Source organism: Microcaecilia unicolor, chromosome 4, assembly GCF_901765095.1.
Source record: "Microcaecilia unicolor chromosome 4, aMicUni1.1, whole genome shotgun sequence".
Classification (NCBI taxonomy): Eukaryota; Metazoa; Chordata; class Amphibia; order Gymnophiona; family Siphonopidae; genus Microcaecilia; species Microcaecilia unicolor.
The window spans coordinates 169,769,027-169,787,713 of record NC_044034.1 but is presented as its reverse complement, the minus strand read 5'-3'; the positions used below and the strand labels follow the sequence as shown (position 1 = coordinate 169,787,713).

The following is an 18,687-nucleotide window of genomic DNA, read 5'->3' as shown; positions in this document are numbered from 1 at the left end:
TTGCCACCCTCAACTCCCTCCTCAAAGTGCCCTCCGCTCCCACTCCCCCCTCACTCTCTCCGCAATCTCTGGCCGACTACTTCCGTGACAAGGTCCAGAAGATCAACCTTGAATTCACCACTAAACCTTCTCCTCCTCCTATAACCCACTCTCTCAACCAACCTACCCAGGCCTCCTTCTCCTCTTTTCCTGCTATCACCGAAGAGGAAACCACCCATCTCCTCTCCTCCTCGAAATCCACCACCTGTTCCTCAGACCCCATCCCCACCAACTTACTTAACACCGTCACTCCTAATATCACCCCCACCATCTGTCATATCCTCAACCTCTCTCTCTCCACTGCAACTGTCCCAGACACCTTCAAGCATGCCGTGGTTACACCACTCCTCAAAAAACCATCACTTGACCCTACCTGTCCCTCCAACTACCGCCCCATTTCCCTCCTACCCTTCCTCTCCAAGATACTTGAACGTGCCATTCACAGCCGCTGCATTGATTTCCTCTCCTCTCATGCCATCCTCGATCCGCTTCAATCCGGTTTTCGCCCCCTACACTCGACAGAAACAGCACTATCTAAAGTCTGCAATGACCTGTTCCTCGCCAAATCTAAAGGTCACTATTCAATCCTCATCCTCCTCGACCTATCCGCCGCTTTTGACACTGTCAATCACAACCTACTTCTCAACACACTGTCCTCCTTTGGGTTCCAGGGCTCTGTCCTCTCCTGGTTCTCCTCTTATCTCTCCCATCGTACCTTCAGAGTGCACTCTCATGGCTCATCCTCCTCCCCTATCCCGCTCTCTGTTGGAGTTCCCCAGGGTTCTGTCCTTGGGCCCCTTCTTTTTTCAATCTACACCTCTTCCTTAGGCTCCCTAATCTCTTCTCATGGTTTCCACTATCATCTTTATGCTGACGACACCCAGCTTTATCTCTCCACACCAGAAATCACTGCGGAAACCCAGGCCAAAGTACTGGCCTGCCTATCCGACATTGCTGCCTGGATGTCCAACCGTCACCTGAAACTAAACATGGCCAAGACGGAACTTATTGTATTCCCACCCAAACCCACTTCTCCTCTCCCTTCACTCTCTATCTCAATTGATAACACCCTCATCGTCCCTGTCTCATCTGCCCGCAACCTTGGTGTCATCTTCGACTCCTCCCTCTCCTTCTCTGCGCATATCCAGCAGATAGCCAAGACCTGTCGCTTCTTCCTCTATAACATTAGCAAAATTCGCCCCCTCCTCTCCGAGCACACCACTCGAACTCTCATCCACTCTCTCATTACCTCTCGCCTTGACTACTGCAACCTACTCCTCACCGGCCTCCCTCTTAGCCATCTATCCCCCCTTCAGTCCATCCAGAACTCGGCCGCACGTCTTATCTTCCACCTCAACCGATATACTCATATCACCCCTCTCCTCAAGTCACTTCACTGGCTTCCGATCAGATCCCGCATACAGTTCAAGCTTCTCCTACTCACCTACAAATGCACTCGATCTGCAGCCCCTCCTTATCTCTCTACTCTCATCTCCCCTTATGTCCCCACCCGTAACCTCCGCTCTCTTGACAAATCCCTCCTTTCAGTACCCTTCTCCACCACCGCCAACTCTAGGCTTCGCCCTTTCTGCCTCGCTTCGCCCCATGCTTGGAACAAACTCCCTGAGCCCATACGCCGGGCCCCCTCCCTACCCATCTTCAAATCATTGCTCAAAGCCCACCTCTTCAATGTCGCCTTCGGCACCTAATCACTACACCTTTTCTCAGGAAATCTAAACTACCCCAACTTGACATTTCGTCCTTTAGATTGTAAGCTCTTCTGAGCATGGACTGTCCTTATTTGTTAATTTGTACAGCGCTGCGTAACCCTTGTAGCGCTCTAGAAATGTTAAGTAGTAGTAGTAGTAGTAGTAGTAGTAGTAAGTCCTGCCGGCCACTCGAACCCAGGGGCTCAACCCTTGGGGGGCAGTGGCTAAGTGCAGGTGAAGCTGTACGGACCAGTCCAGTGTGCTCCAATCCAGTGTGCTCTAGTCTAGTGTGATCCAGTCCAGTGTTCCAGTCCTGTGTTCTCCAGTCCGGGGGATTCCAGTCCAGTGTTCCAGTCCTGTGTCCTCCAGTCTGGGGGATTCCAGTCCGTGTGTTCCGGCTAGCTGGGCGGTGCCTGCAGTCCCTGCCGGTGCCGATGTGCTTGCCCAGCGTTGGTTGGTGGGTTTTGCCTGCTGCTGTTGCTCCTCGTCAGCAGCCCAAGGGCTCACGTTTGCTCCAGAGCCCGGCCCCGCGGGCTCTGAACCTGAGAACCTGACACACCAGGCACCAAGAGAGAGCATGAATGGCATTCCGTGTCGCAGCATCCTGTCAGAGAGCCACCAATCCATACTGTGCCGGGCCCTAGGGAGCCATGTTAGTCTGCGTTGGTATTCCTGGGAGATTGGAGACCATTGTTGCAGCAGAGCACTCTGCAGCGGTCTCATGTGAGCACTCGGCCAGGGAACCACCTCCATGGTGGCCGTCATCAACCCCAGGAGCTGAACAAAGTCCCAAGCTCGAGGGCAAAGCATCTGCAGGAGCAGACGGACAGGTGACTTTTGGACAAATTGATCACCCAGCCCAGAGTCTGCAGAACCGTTATAACTCTGGACGTGGCGAGTCGGCTCTTGTCTGCCGAATCCGCCCTGACGAGCCAGTCGTCTGGATACGGGTGAACTCTGATACCCTCTCGCCTGAGAAAGGCAGCTACCACCACCATCACCTTGGAAAAGGTACGGGGAGCTGTGGCTAAGCCGAAAAGCAAGGCCCGAAACTGGAAATGTTGGCCCAACACCGCAAACTGGAGAAACCACTGATGCGGGGGCCAAATAGGAATGTGCAAGTAAGCTTCCTTGAGGTCCAGAGACGTGAGAAACTCTCCTGGATGTACCGCCACAATGACGGAGCGCAGGGTTTCCATGCGAAAGTGTTGTACTCTTAGGGCCTCGACTCTTCGTAAGTCGAGGATCAGTCTGAAAGACCCGCCTTTTCGAGGGACCACGAAGTAAACACCAATTGTAATTTCTACTCTGGAATGGCGAACGTTGTAAGCCACATTGAGCCTGCAAATAGGTGGGAAAATGTGGGATACAAATGCAACAAATAATAATAAATAATAATAATAAATAGAGTAGTGACCGCAGCCGCGTTCGGCGGGAGGCACCGGAACCACCACTCCGAGTTGCAGCAAGACTTGCAAGGTCTCCTCTATCGCCGCCCGTTTGACAGCAGTGCTGCATCGGGACTCCATAAAAGCGTCTCTTACCGGGGCACCGAATTCCAATCAGTAGCCTTCTCTAATCAGGTCTAGGACCCACTGATCCGAAGAAATCTTGGTCCACTCCTCGAGGAAGAGGGAAAGACGACCCCCTACTGCAGGAATAAACGAATGCACCAGCGTCCCGTCATTGCGGAGAACGCCCCTGAACTCCTGGCCGTTGGCCGGCCGCTGCGGAACGTTTGTCCAAGTGAAAGGAGTTCCTCTGCTGAAAGCAGGCACGCTGAGAAAACCCAGCAGAGCACCCCGGGCGATACATGTGAGCTTTACAGAAACATGGCCTGGAAGAGGAGGGAAAAACAAGAGTTTTGGAAGAAGGCCGCGGCCTATCCTCAGATAACCGTAGGGATTTAGAGTCCCCTAGGTCTTTAACAATCTTCTCCAATTCCTCTCCAAATAACAGAAGGCCTTAAAAGGATAACCTCACCAGCCTTTGCTTAGAGGCCATGTCAGCCGCCCAATGCCGCAGCCAAAGAAGATGGCTGGCAGAAACTGCCACAGACATCTGCTTAGCCGAAGCTCTGACCAGATCATAAAGGGCATCAGCCAAAAAGGACAGGGCAGACTCCATAAGCGGGCCAACCTCAGAGAGGGCACCCGCACCATCCTCGGGCTGATCAACTGCCTGCTGTAACCAGGACAGGCAGGCCCGGGCTGCATAGGAACTGCAAATAGTAACATAGTAACATAGTAACATAGTAGATGACGGCAGAAAAAGACCTGCATGGTCCATCCAGTCTGCCCAACAAGATAAACTCATATGTGTATACCTTACCTTGATTTGTACCTGCCTTTTTCAGGGCACAGACCGTACAAGTCTGCCCAGCAGTATTTCCCGCCTCCCAACCACCAGTCCCGCCTCCCATCACTGGCTCTGGCACAGACCGTATAAGTCTGCCCTCCACTATCCTCGCCTCCCAACCACCAACCTCTCTTCTCCCACCTGCTCCGCCACCCAATTTCGGCTAAGCTAAGGATCCATTCCTACTGCACAGGATTCCTTTATGCATATCCCACGCATGTTTGAATTCCGTTACCGTTTTCACCTCCACCACCTCCCGCGGGAGGGCATTCCAAGCATCCACCACCCTCTCCGTGAAAAAATACTTCCTGACATCTTTTTTGAGTCTGCCCCCCTTCAATCTCATTTCATGTCCTCTCGTTCTACTGCCTTCCCATCTCCGGAAAAGATTTTTTTGCGGATTAATACCTTTCAAGTATTTGAACGTCTATCACCCCTGTTCCTCCTTTCCTCCAGGGTATACATGTTCAGGTCAGCAAGTCTCTCCTCATACGTCTTGGAACGCAAATCCCATACCATTCTCGTAGCTTTTCTTTGCACCACTTCCATTTTTTAAACATCCTTTGCAAGGTATGGCCTCCAAAACTGAACACAATACTCCAGGTGGGGCCTCACCAATGACTTGTACAGGGGCATCAACACTTCCTTTCTTCTGCTGATCTCACCTCTCTCTAGATCCCTCTTCCCCTCAGTACCCACCAGACTCTCCCCGCCCAACACACAAATCTCTCGCGGGTTTCCACTCCCCAAACGCACCACTCTGCATTTCCTCGCATTGAACCTCAATTGCCAAACCGTAGACCATTCCTCTAGCCTCCTCAGATCCCTAGAAGAATGGTCTAAGGCCTGGCAATCAAAACTCAATGCGAAGAAATGCAAAGTGATGCACCCAGGGAGCAGAAACCCACGAGAGACCCGTGTGCCAGGCGGGGAGAGTCCGATAGGCACTGAGGGGGAGAGGAATCTTGGGGTGATAGTATCCGAGGATCTGAAGGCGACGAAACAGTGTGACAAGGCGGTGGCCGTAGCGAGAAGGTTGCTAGGCTGTATAGAGAGAGGTGTGATCAGCAGAAGGAAGAAAGGAAGAAAATGCAGTTATAAGTTACCATGTTAAAAGCAGAAGCTGTGCACAGCTGCAGACCTATTTTCGGAACAGAGCACTGGATGGGCAGCTCTACATACTCTCTAAATGCTCAAGAGGGGAGCACCGTTTCCTTTCAGAAAGGAAAGGCCCGAGATTTCAAAGGACCGCTTTAGCGCGGATTCTAGCCGCCAGTCCTGCATATCTTTCAAAGTGACCCCTCCCTCCATCGGGAGAGTGGTCTTCTTAGTCACGGCCATGACCAACGCATCCACTTTAGGCATCCCAAAGTGATCCTCACTCAGAGGGTAAAGTGACCCATAGCCCTGGCTACCTTCAAAGGCCCATCAGGGTCAGACCATTGAGCTGAAATAAGCTCTTGGATGGAGTCAGGCACAGGAAAAGCCATAGACGGCGTCTTAGTACTAGCCATCCTAGGATTAACAGAGGAGGCCTCGCCCTCAGCAGAATCTTCAATAGAAAGGGCCTGCAAGGCGTCAGAAATGAGAGCTGGCAGCTCATCGCGGTGAAAAATACGTACCGCTTTAGGGTCATCCAAGTCCTGCGGCAAACAGGTACCCTCATCTGGATCATCCATTCATGAGGGCCTGTCAGACCCGTCAGACTCCCCACATCCTGACCACAGGGGGGAAAAGGGAGGTGCGCCATTCTCAGACGAAGAATTTACCCATCTATGTTTAGCGTCAGTCCCACGCTCGGGGGAAGAAGTAAGCTCCGCAGCCAACACAGGGCTATCCAAACATGGAGGTAAACCAGTCCGCATCGTAGTGTCAGATGCCTTCGGCATAGCTCTTTTTAACATAAAGGCCTTGTGCATCAACAGCACAAACTCAGGGGAGAAAAACTCACCCTGGCCCTCCGCCCCCAAATTAGGAGAAGCGGGGGAAGGAGCTACTACTACTACTATTTAGCATTTCTATAGCGCTACAAGGTGTACACAGCACTGCACAAACATAGAAGAAAGACAGTCCCTGCTCAAACAGCTTACAATCTAATAGACAAAAAATAAAGTAAGCAAATCAAATCAATTAATGTGTAAGGGAAGGAAGAGAGGAGGGTAGGTGGAGGCGAGTAGATACAAGTGGTTACGAGTCAAAAGCAATGTTAAAGAGGTGGGCTTTCAGTCTAGATTTAAAGGTGGCCAAGCATGGGGCAAGACGTAGGGGCTCAGGAAGTTTATTCCAGGCGTAGGGTGCAGCGAGACAGAAGGCGCGAAGTCTGGAGTTGGCAGTAGTGGAGAAGGGAACAGATAAGAAGGATTTATCCATGGAGCGGAGTGCATGGGAAGGGGTGTAGGGAAGGACGAGTGTGGAGAGATACTGGGGAGCAGCAGAGTGAGTACATTTATAGGTTAGTAGAAGAAGTTTGAACAGGATGCGAAAACAGATAGGGAGCCAGTGAAGTGACTTGAGGAGAGGGGTAGTATGAGTAAAGCGACCCTGGCGGAAGACGAGACGGGCAGCAGAGTTTTGAACCGACTGGAGAAGGGAGAGGTGACTAAGTGGGAGGCCAGCAAGAAGCAGATTGCAGTAGTCTAAACGAGAGATGACAAGGGTGTGGATGAGGGTTTTGGTAGAGTGCTTGGAAAGAAAGGGGCGGATTTTACGGATGTTGTAAAGAAAGAACCGACAGGTCTTGGCAATCTGCTGGATATGAGCAGAGAAGGAGAGAGAAGAGTCAAAGATGACCCCAAGGTTTCGAGCTGAGGAGACAGGGAGAATGAGAGAGCCATCAACAGAAATAGAAAACGGGGGGAGTGGGGAGGTGGGTTTGGGGGGGAAAATGAGAAGCTCGGTTTTGGTCATATTTAATTTCAGGTGGCGTTGAGACATCCAGACAGCAATGTCAGACAAGCATGCTGAAACTTTGGTTTGGATGCAAGGTGAGATATCAGGGGTGGAAAGGTAGATTTGGGAGTCATCAGCATAGAGATGGTAGGAAAAGCCATGGGATGAGATTAATGAACCAAGGGAAGAAGTGTAGATAGAAAAGAGGACGGGACCAAGAACAGAACCCTGAGGTACGCCGACAGGCAGAGGGATAGAAGTAGAAGAGGATCCCATCAGAGTGAACACTAAAGGTGCGGAGGGAGAGGTAGGAAGAGAACCAGGAAAGGACAGAGCCCTGGAATCCAAGTGAGGACAGGGTATCGAGAAGTATGCTGTGATCGACAGTGTCAAAAGCAGCGGAAAGATCAAGAAGAATGAGGATGGAATATTGACCTCTGGATTTAGCCAGTAATAGGTCATTGGAGACTTTAGTAAGCGCAGTTTCAGTTGAGTGGAAAGGGCGAAAACCAGATTGTAGTGGGTCAAGAATAGCATGTGAGGAGAGAAAATCAAGGCAGCGGCGGTGAACAGCACGCTCAAGTAATTTGGAGAGAAAAGGAAGGAGGGAGATGGGTCGGTAATTAGAGGGACAAGTAGGGTCGAGTGAAGGCTTCTTAAGGAGAGGTTTGACCACAGCATGTTTAAAGGCAGCAGGGACAGTCGCAGTGGAAAGTGAGAGGTTGAGAATGTGACAGATAAAAGGAATAAGAGCAGGAGAGATGGCATTAAGAAGGTGGGTGGGAATGGGATCAGAGGAACAGGTGGTACATTTTGAGGAAGAAAGGAGAAGTGTAGTTTCCTCGATAGTAACGTCAGGAAAGGAGGAAAGGGAATGAGGGGAAGGAGAGAGAGGAGAACGGACTAGTGGAGGGAGAGGTGGCGAGGTAGAGAATGCAAGGTTTATCTTTTGAACCTTGTTGTGAAAGAATTCAGCAAGGGTCTGAGGAGATAATGAAGCGGGAGTTGGGGGAGGGGATAATGAAGGGGGAGTTGGGGGAGGGGAGCTCCTGTAGCAGCCTCGGAACGAGGCGCCCCCCTGCACTCAGACTCCTCCGCAACAGCGAGGGTTGAGCCACGCAGCGTTTCCAAAATGGCGCCCGCTGCCAGCTCCATCAAGCGGGAAGAATCACCGCTTGACATGCCCGCAGAAGCACGAGCGTCCAAGGAGCACATACTGCAAAGCCACGCTGCTGACCTGCGTTTACCACAGCGGGAGCAGCGCTTAATTGTTTCAGCAGCCATTGCCCGACCGGACGGAAATAAAGAAATAAAATGGCGGCCTCGCACCAACTTACCCCGCACAGGACGCTGTGCGCGAGAACCTCCCCGGAGGAGCTGGGCACCACTTTCACCTTGGAAGACCGAGTCAACGAGCTCCGGTCAGGCTGCACAACACCAGAATTTCTGCAGAAAGCCTCAGAACAGCAACGTTGAATAAGCGCGCCCTTTTTTTTTACACTGTGAGGAAAGTTGGAGGCAGGCAGCAAACGAGGGACTTCGGGAGGAGGGGGGATGGGGTAAGGCAGGGAAAGGGCGAACCTATATGCCTTTAAAGTGGGCACCACCAGCCACAACACCCCTGCTCTACTGGCAAAGCACAGGAGCCACCCCAGGCAGGGATCCAGGAGCTGATCAAGCGACGTCCACACCTGCTGGGACATAGAGATAAACTGGAGGCAGGAGGAGCTAGACGTCCAGGGTCACTGTGGCTTTTCAGTGTTCTCTATCTCCATCTGCTGGTAGGCGGATACAACCCATCAGTTAATGGATTCATCTGCTGCTGATGACAAGGAAGGTTAAATATTATCTCAGTTTGGGTAGGAGTGGATAAACATGTCCTGCTGTAGTATGTGCATACACAATTATACAAACAAAACATTTAAAAAAAATACACAATAAAACAAATATAAAACTCATATCTAAGTTCCCTATATACCCCTAAAAATCCTTTTATATTCCAACATATATTTCAATTCCCATACACCTCTACAGACATCCAATCTGTGCCAACATGTACTCATTGTCCACATAAAAGTACGTGTTCTTTTGTCATCATGTATTTTTGTATGCACATGTAAACATGCTTTACATGTGGAAAACAGACGCCTATGTGTCTTTATAAAACACTAGCACAAATCCTGTAGAAATCACAGCTATAATAAATGTATGAGTTTACAATATGTGTGACTGCACAGCTTTTATGTTTGTAAACCATGATAGACTGTGCTGTCTAAAATCTGTCCTCATACATGTCCACACCAGCAACATATCCAGGAATTTTTCACAGGGGATACGTCTCCTGGTCCCTGTACCATCCCCCCACACCCCTCCCCCATCCGTACCTTCAAATCACTTCCACTCGTCTTGACAGGGCAGATGCAGTGGCACTTATAGGTTGTCTGCACCTGCACAGGGACTTTTTCTCATTCTAAACCGTCCCACCCTTCACAAAATAGGAAGTCATGTCAGACGGGGTGGGATGGTTCAGAGTGAGAGAAAGTTCCGGTGCAGGTGCAGGAGCAGGCAGCCTATGAGTGCTGCTGTCGCTGCCCGGGTGAAGACTAGAACAGAAGAAATTTGAAGGTGTGGGTGGAGGAGCACACAGGGGGGAAATTGCAGAGCTTTGCTGGGAAGAGAAGGGAGAGATGTCAGACAGTTTATCTGCATTCTCCCTCCTCCCCTCCGCCATGGAGGGCAGGAGGGAGAATGCAGATAAACTGTCTGACAGGGGGTGCATACTGCAACACACACACCTTGAATGGATACACCACTGGCCCACACTAAAGTTGCATAAAGTAACGTGGTAACATAGTAAATGACAGCAGATAAAGACCTGAATGGTCCATCCAGTCTGCCCAAGATAAACTCATTTTACATTGTATGTGATACTTTATATGTATACCCAAGTTTGATCTGTCCCTGCCTTTCTCAGGGCACAGACCGTAAAAATCTGCCCAGCACTGTTCCTGTACTAAAAGTTTTGAAGCTAACGTCGAAGCTCCTTAAAATTTACACTCCAGCCCATCCATATCGATTCAGCTACGATCAGGGCGCAGACTGCAGGAGTCTGCCCAGCATAGGTTTTACTCTCCAATTACCGGCGTCACCACCCAATCTCTGCTAAGATTCCGTAGATCCATTCCTTCTAAACAGAATTCCTTTGTGTTTATCCCCCGCGTGTTTGAATTCCATTACTCTTTTCATCTCCACCACCTCCCGCGGGAGGGCATTCCACGTATCTACCACCCTTTCCGTGAAAAAAATACTTCCTGACATTACTCTCGAGTCTACCCCCTTCAACCTCAATTCATGTCTTCTAGTTCTACCACCTTCATCGTCTCTAGAAAAGGTTCGTTTGCAGAATAATACCTTTCAAATATTTGAACGTATGTATCATGTCACCCCTGTTTCTCGTTTCCTCCAAGGTATACATGTTCAGGTCGGCAAGTCTCTCCTCGTACGGTTTGCAACGCAAATCCCATACTATTTTTGTAGCTTTTTTTTGCACTGCTTCCAGTCTTTTTACATCTTTAGCAAGATATGGCCTCCAAAACTGAACACAATACTCCAAGTGGGGCCTCACCAACGACTTGTAGAATAATTATGATCAATCTTCCTGCTTACACTCAAATCAGTGGGTAAATAAAGTGGTGTGGTAGTAGTATTAGTCCACTTTTAAAGGTAATAAATAGAAATACATAAAGAAATGAAAATGAGTTCAATTAAAAAAATTAACTTAATACATTCATTAACTATACACAATACCACCATGATTGACAAACTTAAGATTCCCCTAGAACTCTAATACGTCTCTCATTTAGAGAAGAAACATGAAATATAAGTGAGAGCAGTCTTGTTTTTAAAGCACCAGGCTGACAACCAGCACATGCATTCCTGTCACTGCACATACTTGTACACAGGGGAATTTTACCAATGTATACTGGAATATATGTGCAAAAAAGACTTTATAAAATTATCCCCCTACTGAATGTGCATAAAAATATGCACACACAACCTGTGGAGATAATTCTATACCTGTACATCTAGAAATAGCCACCTAGATTGGACCTGATTGGTACATATTTGATAAGGACAGTAGGCGCCTCCTTTCCATCGTACCTTTATCACTGGCATATTGAAAACAATCACAAAGCACCAGACGGAATCCACAACACTATGTCGAGAAGACCAACAAAGACAATGATGTCAGCCACAGAAGTGGGACAGAAATAGCAGCTTTATTGGACAAATTTAGAGGACCCGACACAGGCCATGTTTCGGCAAACATGCCTGCATCAGGGGGTCATTCTCAGGCATAAGCTTCTTGGTTTAGCCTGGAAATGTGATGATGCTGTTTGGGATGATATTTGGATTTCATTTAGAAATTGTCATTCTACAGCCTACAGCTTATGCCTGAGAACAACCCCTGATGCAGGCAAGTTTGCCAAAACACAGCCCATTTTGAGTCCTCTGAGTTTGTCTAATAAAGCTGCTATTTTCATCTCATGTCAAAATCAATGGCAGAAGTATATGCATTTTTTCTCATGAACACAGAAACCTCAAATCCTGAAACCAAAATACACATTTAAATGTTTTCAATTACCTTTTTTCTGCAGTTCTTGATCAGACTGAGCTGAATTGCACCACGATCAGGCAGAACTGGCTCTTGGATGATTTCGGAAAATGAAAGTCGTTTCTGGACCTATGCAAGTGAATAATATTGTTACAAGAATGGAGGAGTACCTTACTGGTTAGAGCAGCTCCCTGTGACCTTGGGCAACACATATGGGGGGCAATTCTATAGGGGCTCCTTTTAATAAGCTGTGGTAGAAAGTGGCCTTAGTGTGCCCTTAATCTTGCCCATGTGCTAAGACTATTTTTATCGCAGCAGTAAAATGGTTGATTTTCTATTTTTTGTATTGACAGCCAATGCGCTAATGTTACCCTTACAGTGTGAGCACTTACTGCTACCCATTTTTTAGGTGGTAAGAGCTCACGCAGTAATCCTACACTAATCAGTTGGCACACCGTAATATAGATAAGCTAACTGATTAGCACAGGCATGCCCAGTCTCCACCACCCCCCCAGATACGTCCCCTCAACAAAAAGTAGAAAATATTTTTTAGAGTGCAGGTAGCACATGCACATTTGGAACTTACAGCAGCATGCCTGAGCATGTCCCACAATAAGCCCTTCTAAGCTGTGGTAAGCGCACACTAGCGCTTACCGTAGCTTAGTAAAAGGACCCCTAAATAAAGTGCTAACATTTAAGTGCCAAATATCATGTAAATGCCAAAAATCCACTTAAGCACTATTCTGTAAATATGCGCATATCTTACATGGTGCATATTCGACAAGTGGGCATATACATGCGTGGAGTCTGGGTGAGACTCACCTTATGCACACACTTTACAGAATACTTTAAGTTATGTGTGATTCTCCAGCATTTAGGCTTGATCATTTAACCCAGCTCTATGGCTCAATTATATGCATGCATATACCCAGCTGTGCTACTATTCTATTAAAAAAAATAGGTGCCTACTTTACCTTATAGAATTGGCACTACCTAGGCATCCTCTAGGCACTTACATATAGGCACACTGTTATAGAATTGCCCTCATATAACTTAGATTGTAAGTACACTTGGGTAGAGAAATAACAGTGGTTCCTGAACTGTAACTTGTCTTGAGCTTGGGATTTTAAAAGGTAAGTAATTAAAACTAAAATCCAAACCCAACTGTCTTCTTTTGTAGGCATCAATCCTTTTAATGTAGGTGACCTGAGAAGTACAGGCAAGGGAGAAGAGGTAAATAAAAAAAAGAAGAAATGGAAAGGCAACAGGTCATTGTAGGCAGAGGATACTACAAAAGAGCGATCAGCAATAAACTGTTGTTAGAGGAAAGATAAAGTTAGAAAACCAGAGGGAATAGGCACAGTGATATATAGAAATAAAATTAAAGAGGTAGAAATAAACAGTTTTATGGAGGACTTGCAAACAAGGAGAGATGGAGAATCTAAAAAAGCAGTTAAATTCTCTACAGAATAGGATAATATTGGTTCCATTTTTTTCAAACTTTCCGATCTGACGAAGAAGGGCTACCTTGGAAAGCTAATCAAAAAATGTATTATGTCCAATAAAAAAGGTATCATCTTATTTTCTTTTCCATGTTTTATTTCTATTGATTACCTTTAAAAGTGGACTAACACGGCTACCACATCTCTCTATTCAAACTTGAAGAAACAGCACTCTGGGAATGCAGATGATAAACACTTTGGGACTTGATAATGCTATAGAAGAGAGTTACAGTGATCAAGGCAGAAAGAAGTCAAAAGTATAGCTAAGGATCTCAGCAGAGTAGCTGATATGGGCGATACTGCGTAAATGATGCAAGTCCGATTCATGGCTACTAGGAAAATGAATATGAAGAAGAAAAAAAAGAGATCCAGAAACACCAGAAGTGCATGCAAGAGAACTTTTATACTGGGGTATTTTTGCCTTACTATCAGAGTCTTTTGCTTGTGTTTTTTTGTTTTCTCTGATATGCGTATTGCATTAAATGATGAATTCAGCACTTAACAACCCCCCCCCCCACCAAGAAGGAACCTAAACAGAGACTGATAATCTAAAGTGAGGTCCCCCTTCAAAAGCAGAGGCTCCCTACTACTTTAGAAACATTATATGTGTGGCCTAACTTAACTTGATACTACTACTACTACTACTACTAACTAACATTTCTAAAGCGCTACTAGGGTTACGCAGCGCTGTACAATATAAACATAGAAGGACAGTCCCTGCTCAAAGAGCTTACAATCTAAAAGACAAGAGAACAATCTAAGGACAAGTGAACAATCTAGAGGACGAGTGAACAGTTAATCTGATAGGGTGGATAGATTGGGGCATTCTATATTTCTCGAGCGGTTAGGCGCCGAAGGCAGCATTGAAAAGGTGAGTTTTAAGCAGAGATTTGAAGATGGGTAGGGAGGGGGCATGGCGTATGGGTAAAGGAAGATTGTTCCAGGCATAGGGTGAGGCAAGGCAGAATGAGCGGAGCCTGGAGTTGGCAGTGGTGGAGAAGGGTACTGAGAGAAGGGCTTTGTCCTGTGAGAGGAGGTTACAGGCGGGAACATAGGGGGAGATGAGGGTGGAGAGGTAGTGAGGAGCCGCAGACTGAGTGCATTTGTAGGTAAGGAGGAGGAGCTTGAATTGTATGCGATATCTGATCGGAAGCCAATGAAGTGATTTGAGGAGAGGGGTGATATGAGTATATCGGTTTTGGCAGAATATAAGACGTGCAGCAGCGTTCTGAACGGATTGAAGGGGGGATAGATGGCTGAGTGGGAGGCCGGTGAGGAGTAAGTTGCAGTAATCAAGGCAAGAGGTAATGAGAGCGTGGACGAGAGTTCTGGTGGTGTGCTCAGAGAGGAAAGGGCGAATTTTGCTGATGTTGAAGAGGAAGAAGCGACAGGTCTTGGCAGTCTGTTGGATATGCGCAGAGAAGGAGAGGGAGGAGTCGAAGATGACTCCAAGGTTGCGGGCAGATGGGACGGGGAGGATGAGGGTGTTATCAACTGAGATAGAGAGTGGAGGAAGAGGAGAAGTGGGTTTAGGAGGAAAGACGAGGAGCTCGGTCTTGGACATGTTCAGCTTCAGGTGGCGGTTGGACATCCATGCCGCAATGTCGGATAAACAGGCCGATACCTTGGCCTGAGTCTCCGTGGTGATGTCAGGTGTGGAGAGGTACAGTATAGCTGGGTGTCATCAGCATAAAGATGATACTGAAAACCATGAGACGAGATCAGCGAGCCCAGGGAAAAGGTGTAGATTGAGAAGAGAAGGGGTCCAAGAACTGATCCCTGGGGAACTCCAACAGATAGTGGGATGGGAGTGGAGGAAGATCCATGGGAGTGTACCCTGAAGGTGCGGTGGGAGAGATAAGAGGAGAACCAGGAGAGGACAGGGCCTTGGAACCCAAAAGAGGACAGCGTGGCAAGAAGTAAATCGTGATTGACAGTGTCAAACGCGGCGGAAAGATCGAGGAGGATGAGGATGGAGTAGTGACCTCTGGATTTGGCCAGGAGCAGGTCATTGCAAACTTTAGAGAGAGTGCCGTTTCTGTCGAGTGCAGAGGGCGAAAACTGGATTGAAGTGGATCGAGGATGGCATGAGAGGAGAGAAAATCAAGGCAGCGGCTGTGAACGGCGCGCTCAAGTATTTTGGAAAGGAAGGGTAAAAGAGAGATGGGGCGGTAGTTGGAGGGGCAGGTAGGGTCAAGTGAAGGTTTTTTGAGGAGAGGTGTGACAACGGAGTGCTTGAAGGTGTCAGGGACAGTTGCAGTGGAGAGAGAGAGGTTGAGGATGCGACAGATGGCGGGGGTGACAGTATGGGAGATGGTGTTGAGTAGGTTGGTGGAGATGGGATCAGAGGAACAGGTGGTGCATTTCGAGGAGGAAAGAAGGCGGGAAGTTTCATCCTCGGTGATCTCAGGAAAAGAGGAGAAAGAGACCTGGGTAGGTTGGTTGAGGGAGAGGGTTAAAGGGTGAAGAGGAGGTGGTGGCTTGGTCGTGAACTCAAGGTTGATCTTTTGCACTTTGTCGCGGAAATAGTCGGCCAGTGATTGAGGAGAGAGAGAAGGGGGAGTAGGAGCGGGGGACACTTTTAGGAGGGAGTTAAGGGTGGTGAAGAGGCGACGAGGGTTGGAGCTGAGAGAATTGGTCAATTGGGTGTAATAGTCCTGTTTTGCACAAAATAGGGAGGAGTGGAGGGAGGATAGCATGAATTTGTAGTGGAGGAAGTCTGAAAGGGTACGAGATTTCCTCCAGAGGCGCTCAGCGGATCGGGTGCAGGAGCGAAGGTAACGGATGCAAGGAGTCAGCCAGGGCTGGGGATTGGTGCGCTTTGTGGGACGGGAGATGGATGGCGCGAGGGTGTCCAAAGCAGAGGAGAGAGCACTATTGTAAGCGGAGACCGCTTTGTCGACAGTTTCGGAGGACGTGATGGAGGGGAGGAGATTAGAGATAGTAGATGATAAGGTGGAGGGGTCAATAGCCTGATAAGTAATCTGAGTCTCCAGGTAATTTTAACCATATTCTATTCTCTGACTGAACTGGGTATACATGAATGCTGTCTGGGTAAATTTAAATCATGCCCCCAGCACGCCTCTCTCCCCTTCCCTTTTTAACCAACCAACTTTATACAGTCTGCCGGGAAGAGGGGACATTTTTCAAAGATGGGATTTGTCTGGGTAGCTTCTGCAGTTTATATATTGGAATTTATTAAGATTTATTAACCACCTGTTACACTGACAAATCTTTGAATAGCAAGCTCAATGTGTAAACAGTGCAGCAGGGACAACTGAAATTAGATATTAGGAAGTACTTTCTAACTGTAAAGAGTTATGTACTTATTTAAATTTATTAATCACCCCATCCTAAATTAGTAATCCTTTAGTTTATGTACATTTTGATTGTTGAAATTCTCTTCAGCTGCACTACTTGTGCTTATTTGTGTTTTTAAAACGTTTTTTATTGGAAATTTAATTATGTGTTTGAAAACGTTAATAAAATATACATTTTTAAATAAGGTCAGGTCCTCCATATACGGCAGTGCACAATCTTGTCACTATGCCACTGGACTAGTGTATAACTAATGCTAAAGGCAACTTTCAAAGGCATTTATGGTACTTAGGTAAAATATCTGATTGACTATTGCCCTCTTTAAATGCAGCTAAAAGTGTTTGCAGCTTTCCATAGAACAATAATTTTTAGCCATGCTAAAAAGAGGTGTTCCTGTGGGTATTCCAGGGAGCAAAACCATCTGCTCTATTTTTCCCTCTCCACCCCACATATGAACAGCAAGTAAAAAGTGCAACAGTGTTTTTAACTTATGTACTTTGCACTTGCTCATTATCTTTAAAAAATGACCTACAGTATCTGCAATAAAACCATTTGCAAAGTCTGTATCTATGGTGGCTGCTTGAAAATTGCAGCAGATGAGACTCCAGTAACCATAAAGTACTAACTAGCTTCTTTCATTCAATATATCATACCATCTTTTCTTCTGGAGATTTTGGCTTCTGGAACTTTTGATTCAAAAGTAACTTGTTTCTTTCTTTTCTTGTCTTCAAGCATTTTCTTTTTTTTAACTTAAGAACATAAAGGAAAAACCATCATGAGACATGTACACACTTCCTATGCTCTTTCTAATAAAATGGGCCCACATACACGAAGAGAAAAAGTCAACCATGTTTCCTCTCTAAATAGGAGGCATATAGTGAAGGAAAAGGAGCGGCTGCTGATACACAGAGAGGAAGAGCTGCTGACATATGCAGGAGGGGGTAAGGGGATTCAATATACCACCTTTCTGTGGTACAATCAAAGTGCTTTACATTTATTTTATACAGATACATTCTCTGTCCCTAGTGGGATCACAATCTAATTTTTTTTGTACCTTAGGCAATGGAGGGTTAGGTGATTTGCCCAGGGTCACAAGTTCCCCAGATTTTCATCCCACTACTTTAATCATTAGGCTATGCCAGGAGTGGAAAGAAACTGAAGAGCAGGCTTTGTTTAGCAACTGGCAGCATGCATCCTGCAGTACTCCTACTTCTCTCCCTGGGATCAAGATATAAAGTGCTGACCCCGTACTACCCTGATTCAGGTACTGCTTAATACATTCTGAAGCTGGTGAATACCTGTATATATATTTCAAATATATTGAAACAATTCTGTTTATTTTATGTAAAATTTCACTTTTCTTATCCTCCCTCTTGGGGAAAAAATCAATAAAAACAAATTTAAAAAATACCTCTGAAAATGTAGCAAATGTCTGGAACTACACAAATGGCTTTTGAAATTGCTTTATATAGGGCAACGCTCATATTGCCTGTATGCTGTGAAGGCCACAAGTACATCTTACCCATAGATTTTGCACCAGTTTTCAAAGTGAAAATAAGCACATTCTGTTACGTTGAAAACTGCCTATTTACATACCAATACTTACTATCCCAGCTTATATTGCGTAATATCAAAGCAATTACAATAAGAAAACAAAATCAAAATCATACATTTAAAATCCCCTACACATTCTATTTAGAAACTTGACCCATAATGGTAGTACCATAAGACTACTACTAGAGGTCAACTGGTGACATTTTGCACCTAAAGCCCAATGGGGCGGTGTGACTGGGGATTTGTCATGCCCCAGCCACTAGACATCAAGAAAACTACAGCAGGTTCTGAGTGTGTGTGTGTGGGGGGGGGGGGGGGGGGGGGCGGGTTTACACAGCACTTTTGGAACAATGGTCCCTTTAAGACAGCGGTCTCCAACATGCAGCCCCAGGAGACACTTTTGCAGTCCCATAACTAAAACAAAAAAAATGAAATTGGCTCATCTGAAGAATGTAGCACCATCGGGAAGTGGACAGAGGAAAGGCCCTGCAAAGCTCCTCTGGGTTGTGTATGCTTGCGTGCCATGCATGGTAAAACTGACGTGCATGCACACACATGTATGCATGAATCCACATGTGTCAATATTAGGCACACACTACCCAGCGAAGCTTCACAGGGCCTTTTCTCTACCCGCTTCTCAATGGTGCCGCATCCTTCAGGTGACCACTTTCATTTTTTTGTGTACCAGTAGAGTTCGAATGCT

The 18,687-nt window shown here is 46.9% G+C and overlaps 1 protein-coding gene across 1 annotated transcript in view; it reads right to left on the bottom strand.

Moving 5' to 3' along the window:
• Positions 1-18,687, bottom strand: part of AGBL2 (ATP/GTP binding protein like 2) — a 262,082-nt gene that overhangs the window by 59,111 nt on the left and 184,284 nt on the right. The window contains exons 13-14 of the mRNA XM_030199493.1: positions 17,084-17,179; positions 11,641-11,739 (exon numbers count right to left, since the gene is read on the bottom strand). Of these exons, the coding sequence (XP_030055353.1) occupies positions 11,641-11,739; positions 17,084-17,179 (195 nt within the window). The remainder of the gene's footprint in view (positions 1-11,640; positions 11,740-17,083; positions 17,180-18,687) is intronic.